Source organism: Sarcophilus harrisii, chromosome 3 (genome assembly GCF_902635505.1).
Source record: "Sarcophilus harrisii chromosome 3, mSarHar1.11, whole genome shotgun sequence".
Lineage (NCBI taxonomy): Eukaryota > Metazoa > Chordata > Mammalia > Dasyuromorphia > Dasyuridae > Sarcophilus > Sarcophilus harrisii.
Window position 1 is genome coordinate 83,741,181 of NC_045428.1, and position 14,102 is coordinate 83,755,282.

Sequence of the window (14,102 nt, forward strand, 5' to 3'; positions counted from 1 at the left end):
TATAATTGGTTTTTTTTTTTTTTTTCAAGGACTTTTTGCAAGTCAAAGATCCTAAAAAGCATTTTACAATAGCTCATAGGGACATCTGTGCAGCCATAGCCACAACAAATTAAAGAATGTTTGGAATAAATGCCACAAGGATAAACCTCTTAGCCCTGGGCTTTGAGGGAACAACTAATTTTGTGTATTTCTGGCAGACAGGATAGCTCTGGACATGTTTTGCAGTTGGTGTTGTTTTACTTTGGATATTCATTTAATCCCAAGAAAAGCTTTGTGGTCTGTCACAGTACCAGACTGTCCATTCACTACAAATGTTCCCATGCATCAACTGATCAAATATTCAAGCAGTTATAACTAATTATTTTCAAAAAAAAAATCTTAAAGCTAGATGAACCAATGTTCTCTGTTAGAGGTAAGGAAAGCTAATTCACAGGGGGAAAAGACTGTTGTTGAACAAAATGTTGTACAAGGGAATGAATGCTCAATATGCATTCCCCAATTTGGAGAAAAAAGAATAGGATTATGAAGAAGAGGGGTGTTGTCAAATATATAAAAACTATTTATCTCTAAATGTATAGTCATATGTGTATATATATATACACACATGTATATATGCATATATGTATACATGTAGATATGTATAATTTGTATGTAGATATACAAGTTCGTACATATATATATATATAGTTATATGTATACCTATATGTGTTTATCTCTGTGTGTGTATAAAATCGATTACTACCTGGATTTTGAGAGCATCATGCAAAAGACAGACATACTTCCAGTCAGCTTTCAGCCAATCAGGATTATGTAATCGTGGGTTTTGGTGGGAACTTGGAATCAGAAAGAGTTGGCTACATGATGTGACTTGAGAGGTACTCTGTCCAAATCATAACCCACACATACTCTAGAAAGGGCTGGAAAATCCACCATTAGAAATTCATTCCTTTGAGTCATCTTATAAGAAAAAGAGGGAGTTGTCATTAAGTTATTAACATTAGTGCAAATGAGTTTGGACAGAGGAACTTTTTGAGAACCCCTTCAAATCATATTATATAGGCAACTCTTTTGGATTCCAAGTTCCCACTAAAATCCAAATACTTACTAATTTGTGTGACCCTGGCTAGTCCCTTCACTCTGTCTGTCTCAGTTTCCTCACCTATAAAAAAAACTGGAGAAGGAAATGGGAAATCTTTCCATTATTTTTGCCAAGAAAACCTCAAATAAGGTCATGAATTAGAATTATTATAAAGACCACAGCAACCCACTCAATATCACTCAGACATCAGTAGTATCTACATCCCTCCATGCCTTTATGCAATTCATATAACTTTTGCCTAGCATATGCTCTTGGCCCACTTAATTCCTTTTCAAGGTCTAGTTTAGATTCCCCTTCCTTTAGGAAGCGCTCTCTGGCACTATGCTCTTCACCACCATCCTTTCCCTCACTTCCATGAAAGCAATATTTTCCTTCTAAAATTTTCCTAGAGCACTTTAGATTGCTGTTAATAAATTCTACCTAAAAACAAGCAGATTGGGCTTAACATAAGGAAAAATTTCCTAACGATTAGGGCTATCCAAAAATGGAATGAGTTATCTCAGTTAGTTGTGGATTCCTCCTCACTTACTGTTTGTCCTGTCCAAATTGTTATGACCCTATTTGAGTGGTTTTTGTTTGTTTGCTTGTTTGGAGATGGCTTGTTTTTGTTTCCAAAATACAGACTGGTTGCCAGTTCCCTCTTTAGTTCATTTTACAAATGAGAACACTTAGGCAAGTAGGGTTAAATGACCTGCTCAGGGTCACACAGCTAAGTAAATGTTTGAGATGAAATTTGAATTCAGATCTTCTTGATCTGGCTCATTCTCCCTGACAATCTTCACAAGCTTCTAGAGATTAACTGAGTGAGAATTTGTCAGCGACATTATAAAGGAGATTTTATTCAACTATAGTTTAAACTCTTGTAGACTAAATTTTAAAGGTTGCTTATCTGCTTTGCTTAGAGAATTACCTTCACAGAAAGCTACCTTTGCCAAGGAAATCATAAATCCCAATTTTTAAAAAAGCAACTTGGACAAGATGACCTTCAAGATTCCCTTACTAATCTAAGATTCTATAATATCATACTTATGTAATAAACTAATGGGGAGATATTGCATTCTCCATTAGATTGCAAGCCTTTTGAAGGCAGAAACCATGAGTAGTTTTTCATCTTTTCATTCCCAGTTCTAATTATACTACATATATTTTATACATGTCTATTAAACTGAATAAAAGTAAATTGGAGAACTAGAGAGGCTGAAAACTCAGAAGGAAAAACCAAAGATGGCATCAGTTTTCACTCTGGAAAGAGAGATAGAGAATAAGAGAGAGACAGAAAGAGACAGGGAGACAGAGACAAAGAGACAAACACACAAGGAGACTGAAAGACAGAGACAAAAATACAGACAGAGATAGAGAAATAGAAAGACAGATGATCAGATAGAGAGACAGAAAGAAAAATGGACACACAGAAACAAGAGAGAAAAGTAGAGAGACAGGGAAGAGACAGAGAGACAGAAACTGGGAGAGACAGAGTTAGAAGTAGAGAGATAAAGTAGAGAGAGACAGAATGAGAGAGACAGAGTGAGAAGTAAAGAGACATAGAGAGACAAAGTGGGAGAGACAGAGACACATACACATAAAGAGACAAACAGACAGAGCTCTTTCCTTAAAACAGGTCTTTAAATCTAACTTGGCTCCAGGTACAATAACCAAGTCTATATATTAGCAGAAGAAAAAAAATTGCAGACAAGTGAAGGATAATAGGCAATAAACAGCACATGTTCATAAATCCCAGGAAGACAAATTTGATTTCAGGGTGTGTTTTTTCATAGAGTTACAACATAAGCAGCCAGAGGATAGGGATGTCATAGATTGTAGTTTTAGTTAAGCATTTGACACAGAATCTCATGAAATCTTACTCAAACATTTATTTAAATTGGCATGGATATGAGTACTGTCATGGGGGCTCAACGGTGTCTGAAGGACAGACACAAAGGGTAATGAGAAATGGAAATGTGTGAGGAAGCGGTCTAGGAGGGAATAGCTGGTTGTTGTTCATTCCAGTTTTATTTAGAATCTTCATTAAAGATCTAGGAGTAAACAATGCTTTAATGAAATTCGCAGAGCCTCCTCCAATTGGGAAATGTTGCAAATACCAGGGAAAACTGAATCTGCTCTCTACAAAGGGAAGTCACAGGTCAGGCATCCAGGCAAGAAATAACAATGACAGCTTGGGAAAAAAATACTGCGAGTCAATGCACTGGGGGGAAATAAATCAGAAACACAAATATTTAATGTGAGAAAGAAAAAGTGGAAATCAATAAAGGCTGAATAGACCTAGAGGTGATAACAAATAGCAAACTGTGTGAATTTGCAATGTAATAGAGGAGAAAGAAAAGATCTGATGTGCCATAGACCCAGAGGTGCTTGTACAGTGAAATGGAGCACAAGTCCTGTAAATCCTGTTGACACAATAGTGGACACTCTCACCCTCTTAAGCTCCATTGGGCTGGCTATAGATCTAAAGCTGGACAGGACTTCAGAGGTCATTTTGCCCAACCCCTGCATTTTACAGGTGACAAAACTGAAGTCTTCAGCAATTAGCAATTTGACTAAAGTCACAAAGGCAATAATAGCCAAGGTAGGATTTGAACCCTGAACTTCAAACCTTAAATTCCAAGCTTTTCCCACTTTTGGTATATTGACTTCCTAACATACTGGAAACACTTTGAAGCAGAGCAGTACCAATAACTAAGGAAGAGGAAAATTTAACCAGGGTGAGATAGGAGGGTCTCCCTTAGAGCAATTTGGAAAGATGCCCAAAGGGCTATCAAACTGTGCATACCCTTTGATCCAGCAATATCCCTACTGGGTATGTATCCCAAAGATACATACATACATACATACACAAAGGAGGGAAAGGGACCCACATATGTAAAAATGTTTGTGGCAGCTCTTTTTGTAGTAGCAAGGAATTGGAAATTGAGTGGATGCTGGGAAATGGCTGAATAAGTTATGGTATATAAATGTAATGGAATATTATTGTTCTATAAGAAATGATGGGGAAGGATTCTGGGAATATGTAGGAATAGGTCAGCAATCTCAACCTCTCCAGATTTCCTCCACAAACAGAACAAATTTGTACTTCAGAGCAAACACTGATGAAAAATTAGGAAGAGCTGGAGCAGAACAGAGGTACTCCTGATAAAACCTAGGCTGGGGATTTACCTGTGTGAAGTGCAAACACCTTTCGGTTAACTGCAGAAACAGCCAGTGGGAGCCCTAAGAGAACTGGGTTTGGCTGGAGCCTCAGTAGGAACTACAGGAACTTCTACCTCCCTACTGCTTGGGGAGTCAGGAGACTGAGTCCAGAACGAGTGAAGGAACCTTGGCTGATTAGGAACACCAGACCCAGTTGTGTGGCCCTGGATCGAGAAGGAGCCAGCATACCCAGTGAGTGCAAGTGCAATGGTGCAGGGACACTATTGGTTGCAGGCACTTGCTGGAGGGTGGAGCCTTTGGTTTGGAATTCCAGGGCATTAGGAGAGCTGAAGTGAAGCTAGAGGAACCATGCCCTTCCCCAGAATTAGAGATACTTACACTAATATTTCTTATTTTAAAAAAACGAACCATTACAGAAGAATCCAACCATAGAAAGTTACCATGGGAACAGGAGAGATCAGGGTTCATCTTCAGAAGAGGATACTGAAATAAAAAAGGCTTCTTCTTCTCCAAAGAATAACATTAAATGACTCCTTGCCAGAGAGAATTTATAGAAGAACTCAAAAAGAATTTAAAAACCAAATGAGAGACATTGAGGGAAAAAAAATAAGAACCAACCAAAAAAATCAAGAAGACTATGAAAAAAGTCAATTAGAAAAGGAGATACAAAGTTTTAAAGCTGAAAGAGTTAAAAATTAGAATTGGGCAAGGGGAAGCCAGTAAAGCTACAAAGGACCAAAAAATAAGAAAACAGAATAAAGAATGAAAAAAAAAAAAAAGAACAAAATGTGAAACATAAGAAAAACAACAGAAAGAACAGATCAAGAAGAAAACATATAAGAATAATTGGATTATCTGAAAGATGTGACCCCCAAAAAGAATCTTGACACAATAATACAAGAAATAATCCAAGAAATTTGGCCTGGAGTGATAGAACAGGAGAGAAAAGCAGAGAAAGAAAAAATTCACTTATCACTACCCAAAAAAAATCCTTTATGAAAAACACATAGGAATATTAAATTATTGAAGAGAAATTTCTGCAAAAAACAAGAAGAAACAATTCAAATATGCTGGAGCTACAATTAGAATTATATAGGACTTATCAGCCATCATAATATAGCAGTCCTAGAATCATATATACCAGCGGTCAGAAGAATTAAGCCTGCAGCCAAAAAATATCATATCCAGCAAAATTATCCATAATATTGAATGGAAAAATGGACATTCAAAGAGTCTGCAGAATTTCAGGATTTTCTTTAAACCAAACTTTAACTCAATAGAAAATTTAACATAAGAGCCAATATCAAATTGTATATTTTTTTACATGAAAATGTTAATCATGTGTTTAAGATTGACACCAGCAACTGGGTAGCTCAAAAGAAAGATTGGAGCAGAGTTGAGTATAATCTGATTCTAAAAAGCAAAAAGGCCTAGAAAAAGGCAAAAGTAATAATTATATTATACAAATGAGGTGCAGAAGAATAGACAGAGGTATTAGAGGGGGGAGGAGGGCTTGTGATTCTGAAAACCTGCTCACGTGGGGAATGTATTAAATAGGCAACACTACATACATACCATCAAGGGTATAGTATGCTTCAAAATCTACAAAGAAATAAGGAGGAAGCAAAAGGTGGGGGGGGGGGAGGAAGTTAAGTAATAGCAAGGCAAGCAAGTTAAGGAGCAGAATTAAAGCAAAAGAATTAGCAGGGATAAAAAAAGAAGTGATAAGCCAAACTTAAAGATTCATTTAAGAGAGAAATGTATATTATATGTCTGCCATACTAATGTTGTTTTAGATGCATATTTATATATAGGTGAATGTGTGTATATTTATGTGTCTGAGTATATATGTAGAGATATATGTATGTTTCTCTATGCGTGTGTGTGTATATGTATGTATGTGTGTATGTGTGTGTTTGGGGTGTTGTGTGCATGTATATAACATATCTGGGATTAACTACATTCCCCCCCCCCCCCCACCAAGCGAGGGGAAAGTGGAGAAATGAAAAGGAGGAAAAAGAATAAAGTAAAAAAAAAATGCATAGTAGAGAACAAAAGAATAACCTATAAGGAAGCAAAGGTGGACATTCATGAATATAATTCCTTCTACTATTATTCTTTCTTGAACTAGTAATTTATTATATATTTTGAATCAATCCTGCCTGATGTTCTGCTGGGCACTTGAAAATTTTCTGTTCTGTTCTGTTCTGTTTTTAATAAAATGAATTTTTTTAAAAATGATGAGGCAAGCTGATTTCAGAAAATCCTGGCAAGACTTACATGGACTGATGCTGAGTGAAGTAAACAGAATTACTGATCACAGCAACAGCAAGATTATGTGATGATAGAAGGTGAAAGATTTGGCTTTTTTCAGCAATGTGATCATCCAACACAATTCCAATAGATTTGGGATGGAAAATGCCATTTGTATCCAGAGAAAGAACTATGGAGACTGAATGTGAATCAAAGCATAGTATTTTCACCTTTTTGGTATTTTTTTTTTCATTGTTGTGGTTTTTTCCCCTTTGCTCTGTTTTTTCTTGCACAGCATTTATTAAATGTCCACTATGTACAAGCCACTGTTTGCTATCTGGGAATAAAAAGTTAAGGTCAGGATCAACTAGATGCCTCAGTGGATAGAACACTAGCCCCAAAATCACATGGACCTGAGTCCAAATGTGATCTAAACACTTAAACACTCATTATGTGTGTGACTCAATCTCAATTACCTAAAAGAAATAAAGCAAAAATTAAAGGCACAATCATCCCATACTTCACAGAGCTGACATTTTACTGGAGAATGAAAGGAGAGGAAGGATGGGTTCAAAATTTAAACCAATGAATAAATATAATTTGAGGTGGCAAAGATACATACTAAGAAAATCAGGAAAGAGGTGTCCTCTGAGCTAAATCATGCTTAGGACAATTTAAAAAACCCCAATAATTTGGCATTTAGAATCATGGGTTTGAATCTTGTACTCTGCAACCTGTGTGATTTTGGGGGCTGTCATTAACCTTAAAAGGTCTCAATTTCTTTATCTATAAAATAAAAGATTGAACAAGATCCCTCCTAGTTCTAAATCTATGACTAGGATTTATATCCACAAGAGTGTAACTCTTCAAATATATATATATATTCTAGTCATCTTACAAAATAAATTTTTCCCCTGAAAAAAATTGCTGGTTCCTGATTTAACCCAGCTCTTTCATTTTCTAAATTGGGAGCTGTAAGTCTCTGAGATGACCTGATGTGCCCAAAGGCACACAACTAGTTATTGATGGAGCCAGGACCAGAAATTCTACTCCAGCTGTTTTCTATACATCAGGCAATTTTTTGCTTAACACAACACAATAGTAATTCAAAGCATTTTAGAAAAGAGTAACCTCTCTTTCTTAGAAGTATTCCTTACACAGCAAGAGGACAGATTATCTCCTGTTTGTGAAAAAGAACATGAATGGCAAAGGAAAATAATGTCAAATGCCTAGGACACCACCCTGTCCTCCCTGTCAATGAGCCCTTGGGAAGATGTAATCCTATTCTCAGCATTTATCACCAGAAAACATTCTGAGAGTTCCACACCTAATCCTCCATGGATTCCTATCCTGTAGAGAAAAGGAAAGAATACTTCCTTTACCCCAAGAACAGGATCAAAACACTCCCCACCTCCCATTCTTAGGTTTGTCTAACCACCTACAAAATCCTTCATCAGCTTTGGATCCTTACTCCCTGTGAATTGGCTGCCAAGTTAGAGAAAAAGTTACTATCCAGGATAGCTTTCTGGTAAAAATTGTTCTAAATCATATCATTTCCCTTCCCTCTTCTGGTTTCCATGAGTATCTTATGCTTTTGTCAACTGTCAATAAATTGTTGGGGGGGGGGGGGGAGAAGAGAAATCTGAGAGGACTTTCTCTACTAAGGCAAGTCAGCAACTTCAGAGAGTTGCTCTCCTGTCAACACTAAGCAGTTAATTGATTTGAGTAGGATTACATCATCAATCAAGCTGGACTTGAACCCAGTTTCCTGACTCTGAGGCTGACTGTATTTATCACATCATGATGCTTCTCAAATATTGCAGAAACCGAATAGGGTAAGTAGACAGGAACCCCAAAGAGTGAGCTACCAACAGCAAGATTCTTCCAGGAGCTGCTTGCCACTTCTCCAAAACAAACAAAAAAACTATCAGTATTAAAATTCTAGTCATAAATCTTCCCACATTCCATACAGCCATTATGGTTATTCCATCACCAGAAGCAGTAGCATCTCCTCAAAAGGAGATGAGATACAGATGAATTCTGATTAATCAGCAGTTCATGAAGTTGGTAGATAATTAACTATTCAATGTGAATAGTCAATGTAAATAAAATCTGAATCTTAATGTAAATATAATTTGAATCTGAGGATCATGAATAGCCAATACTCTCTTGGTATGTTGTACAATCCAACCAGTCACACTCGCCCCAAATTGTAACAATTGCTTCTACTAAGAGAGAGAATTTTAATCATTTTCCTCCTATTTTCTACCTGTCTTCTGAAAATTCTCTGGGAGAGTCAGCTTTAGAAGTCGCTCTCTGCCCACTGAAAAGTTGTTTTGACCCCGGTCATTCCTATATCAATCATTTTAAACTTTACCTCCTCGTTTGACTCCTTCATTCCACATTTCAGCCTGAGTGGCTAAGATTTTGCAAACAGGGTGGAGGGCAACAGCAGAGGAATAAGGCAACCCCCATTGTGACATAACAGGAGACAATCCAAACCTCTGATGGCATCTACCAGCAACCAAATGGAGAGTACTTTGGTAATTTGGGAACCAGAAATACTTTTTTACCAGCTCAATAGACTTTGATCTCTCCATAGCTGCCAAAGAATCTGCAACTCCCATTTCTTCATCTCGGTAAGTAGGCATGAAGAGAGTGACTTGACTTGACTTATCAAAATAAGAGTCCCTTTAACATTAGCTTTTACCTTGTGTTCCTAAAATGTCTTCACATATATTTATTCTTTTGTAGTTAGGCAAAAGTTAAGCAAAAAGTTAGGCAAAAGACCAGTTTGACCCTCCCCTTACTCAAGTTTCAGATAACTGTTTTGAGATGATAGTCCACTTTATAAAATGATTAGAAATTTAGAGCTGGAAGGGGACTATAAAGAAACCAAGGTTTCTTTGCCAAGGAAACATTGCTCCATCTAATAGCAGAAAAATGATGGATTCTGGGTAAGCAATAAGGCATGTCAGATGTGCTGTCAACATAAAGATGTTGTGTTGATTTGTTTTACTTAATTGTGCCTCTTTGTTACAAGGGAGAGTTATAATGAGGAGGTGTCACTAAGAGGGAACAGTGATGTTTAAAAACTGCTAGATAAAACATTTATATTATAAAGTAAGTTATCCAGTCCAGTTTCCAAACTTTTTTAATTGTACTCTTCCATCAGTAAAAAAAAAAAAAAATCTGTGCATACTTCTATATAATTGCCCATTTATAAATTATATACATATGTTACTATACTGAAAAATTATATACACTAGCCAATTAATCAAAAAGCATTTATTAATCATTTACTGAGGATATAAAGAAAGGCAAAAATTTTCATGCCCCAAAGGGTTCAGATTCTTATGTGGAAAAATGTATGTACATATATGTATACAACGAAGACATATATAGAATATGTGGTTATATTAAAGGGGAAGGCACTAATGGCTGAGGGGATCAGGAAAGATCTGGAGAAGGGGAGTTGTGCTGAATCTTGAAAAAGCCAAGATTTAGAGGTGAGGAAGTACAACTCTTTGTGGATAAAAGTCAACCATCTAATACACAGATTCTTTAGAGATAAAGTATTGTGTGTGAATAGGTCAACATAGGTAGGTCATAGAATGGAGAGCGAATTAAGTGTAAAAAAAGATTAGAAATGTAGGAAGGGGCAAGGAAAGAAGAGTTTTAAAAATGCCGGAGGATTTTATACTTGATCCCAGAAATAATAGGGAGCTGGTGAAGCTTAATGAAAGAAAGAAGGGGAGAGACACATAAGCTGACCTAGAAGCTTTAGGAAAAACATTTTGGCAGCTGAATGAAGAATGGGTGGGACTAAGAAGTGATTGGAGATAGAGAGACTATTTAGAAGCTATTGTAATAATTCAAGCAAAGTGATGAGAGCCTATATATAGGATGATAGCTGTGTGAATAAAAAGAAAAGGAAATCGATAAGAGGTGTTGTTGCAAGGGTAAAAAATAAGATTTGGCATTGGATTCATATGTGGGTTGAGAGAGAACAAGAGGTCAAGGATGTCACTAGGGAAGTGATCTTAGGGGAATGTGGGATGAGACAGATAAAATAACATTTGATCCTAAAATCAATAGGAAGTCAGTAGAGTTAATGAAGAGTAAGGAAGTGACATGGGTAGACCTATGCTTTAAAAAATAAGAAGTCACTTTGGTTGCAGTGTTGGGGCTTTATTAGAAAAAGGATAGACCTGAGGCAACAAGACTAAATTAGGAAACTTAGTTTAGGTGAGAGATTATGAGGCACTGAGCTAAGGTAATGGTTGTGTTATTAGGAAGAAGAGGAAAAATACAGAGATGTTAGGGAGGTAAAAATGCATGATTTCAATATCTGAGGTGAGAAAGAATAGGAAGAAATCAATAACACCAGGGCAGAGCCTAAGTGACTAAATGAATGAGATTGTATGCTCAAAACAAATAGGGATGTCCAGAAGACAGGTAGATTGAGGGGGGAGGATGGACATGGAAAAAGGTAATGAATTCTCTTTTGGACATGTTGACTTTGAAATGCCTATTATACATTATATATTTCATCAGTATTTCATGACATAAGACTGAAGTTCAGGAGAAAGATTATGACTGGATATATAATATGTGTGTGCATGTGTTTGTGTATGTGGAGGGGAGAGACAGAGAGAGGCAGAGACAGACTGACAGAAGGAGAAAGAGAAAGAAAGGGGTGGGAGAGAGATAGAGAGAGACAGAGAGAAGGGGGGGAAAGAGGGAAGGAGAGAAAGAGAGAGAGGGAGGGAGGGAGGGAGGAAGAGAGAAGGAAACACCTATTGTTAGGAAGTAATATGATGTAAGTAAAGGAAATTAAGGAGGGGTCATAGAGGTAGAAAAACAGAGATAGCAGTGTTCAGACAACCCAAAAAAGTGAGAATATTATTCAGAAGGAAAGGGATGATTACATAGTCATAAAAGACAGAGAAGGTAGAGGACTGAAAAAAGACCATTTGATTTGGCAATTAAGAGACTGTTGATAACTTTGAACAGAATAGTTTTAATTTAATGAGAAATCAAGACTAAGCTGGAGGTTGAGAATCTAGGGGGAATACAGGAGTTCAAAAGAGGGATATTATTGTAATCCAACTATATCTGTTCATTCTAAACTACTTAATCTTTCCCACTAAAAAACGAAAAGTTTGTGCAAGGGTGATGGTGCATAGTTACTTTTCCCAGAGCTCAAAGACTGCAGTGCTCACAATTCAGAAGATAACTGATGCAGCCAGTGGGTGACAGGGAATGATGGAATTTTGCCAGCACAGAAATTACCTGATGCCTAGATTTAAGTTATGATATTATAACCTCCATGAAGGATCAAGGCATTTGTGTATAATCATCTAAGACTAGATTGCAAGGAGGTGAGTAAAGTTACTCAAAAAAATTTTAAAGGAAGTGGTTGAACCATGTTAGAGATAAATTGCCCCATTATCTGGAGACGAGAGGAGACAAGGATGGGACCCATCATTTTACTTGCCGACTCTTTGATCAACTCACCCCTTAAGGTCAAGTCACAACCCTCTTGGGGTCAACATATTGGGAAACCAGTCATCTGGTAGCTGCCTCATTTCACAGATAAGAAAGCTCAGAATCAGAAAGATTTAGTCCCTTTCCCAAGGTTATAAAACAAAGTAGTGGCAGAAAGAGTTAGGACTGAAGTCCCCAAATTCTGATGATATTCAAAATTATTTCCATGATACTACATAGTAATTTTTGAAAAAGAAGTGTGTACAACTAAAAACCACATACTGCATTTTTCTTGGATCTGTCAATCATAAGTGAAACAGAAAAGCTTCTCAGATTTGACACCTCCCCTTATACCCATCTTCCTCTGAATTTTAATTTGTCCAAGAGAGATGCTCAATGGAGCAAGTGTGATTTACTTTTGCATCCACATATGCACTCAAACCTCAGTAACCCACAAAAGAAAAAGAATATTGCCCTTTTGCTTACCTCTATACCTTCAAGTATTTGTCTTCTAAGAAAGGAAATCTGAATGTGAAAGAATATGCATATCACTCTACCTCATCATCCAGACTCTTGCTTTAAATAATCAGATAATCTAAATCCTAAAATGATTCTGCCATGAACTGCTTGGAGGCATGAGCTATATGAATTCAAATCAAAGGTATTCCAGGAGACCCGGGAATAGATGTGGGAATGAGGTGTGTCTAAATGGAATTATCCATCCCCCCTCTTCCAGGAAAAAAAGGCAAAGCTTGAGGAAAGTTGGGTGTTAATCCAATATTTTTTTCCCAAAAAAATCACTATTTTAATATATATAATTTTATATTTCATATTTTAAAAGAAAAAGTACTATTTTCCTATGACCCTCTCATAGTTCCCTTTAGTCAGAACACTAGGGTTCCATGGTACGTGGTTTGGAAAATGCCAGTGGACTTAATTTTTTCCTATACCTATATAATATTTTGGAGCAACTATCTTGGTGCCTACATGCTTATGTTTTAGATAATATTTTTTCCAAAATGAAAGATAATATCATACCAAAGTGAAATTCCAGGTGCATCTTCTTTGTAGGTATTGGTCTCCCAAGCACTCAGAACATTCTAGAGGTGACATCACAAACAACTACCGCACATTCTCAGGACACATTGTTTTTCTCAGAGCCACACAGACACGGATATGGCATATCAGTTTAGTGATGGGCAGACAAGTAAATTGTCCTTGGGCATCTTTGTCTACACAGTTGAACAGAGCAATATGACACATAATGAGCTCCAACAAATGGCCCCCTGGTTTGGTCATCTCTGCTGCCAGTCACACTAGACAAAGGATAATTTCCCTCCTCCGGCAGGATGGGTTTAAAATTGCCTCATATATCAAGCTTATTTATTATGTGGGAATCTTGGTTATGTCTTTGCAAGTGGTTATTAGCTCAGGAAGATCCCAAACCTAACTCAGTCTGAACAAAGATAAAATACAAAAATCTAACAGTCCCCCCTCACCAATTAAACATTGCTTTTTAAATTCTAACACCCATACACACTATTCGGTAATTTTGCTTCGTGACAAAGCTCTAGGCTTCCCAAGCTTCCATTCCTCCACTTCCCTCCTCAATCAGTCCAAGAGAGGGAAAAAAATGATCCCATTTAGTTGTTAGGATACTTAATCATAGACTCACAGATATTCAGAGCCACAAAGGATATAGGGTCATCTAGTCTCAGGCCCATGAAGATATGGGGGAAGACCTCCTGCCTCCTATCAACAAAGAGAGCATAATCAGAATAGATAAGACTCCTGGTGTTTTCATATGACTAATTCCCTTGCTCTCTAGACAGATGTCAAATCAAATCCCAGGAAAATTGGGTCTTATGTGCTCCTAGGGCGGGCCTTAGAATGCTATGATCCAACAGCTCATTCAGAGCTTATTTTTCCTGATTATTTTTAAAGAGACAACAAAATTGAGTCTTTTGCAGGCTATACCAAGCTCAATATAGTATATCCAATTATTCGTCCCTTATGTTCTTTTCCCTGCTGCAGTTATCAGGAATCAGATATCCCAGCATGCATATGCCCAAAATCTTGTCTTACATATAATAAT

The 14,102-nt window shown here is 37.0% G+C and overlaps 1 protein-coding gene across 3 annotated transcripts in view; it reads right to left on the reverse strand.

Annotated features, from left to right (window-relative positions):
* The window catches only part of CBY2 (chibby family member 2), a 37,366-nt gene extending 23,579 nt beyond the window's left edge, over positions 1-13,787 (reverse strand). Inside the window, exons 1-3 of one of the 3 annotated variants that reach the window (XM_031958387.1) lie at positions 13,683-13,787; positions 13,046-13,239; positions 12,494-12,532 (exon numbers count right to left, since the gene is read on the reverse strand). In XM_031958387.1, the coding sequence (XP_031814247.1) occupies positions 12,494-12,532; positions 13,046-13,120 (114 nt within the window). In that variant the 5' untranslated portion in view covers positions 13,121-13,239; positions 13,683-13,787. Of the gene's footprint in view, positions 1-8,894; positions 8,993-12,493; positions 12,533-13,045; positions 13,240-13,682 lie in introns of those variants that run through there. The other 2 variants (XM_012546318.2, XM_031958389.1) reach the window with 2 other exon arrangements.
* Between the last annotated feature and the right edge of the window lie 315 nt (positions 13,788-14,102).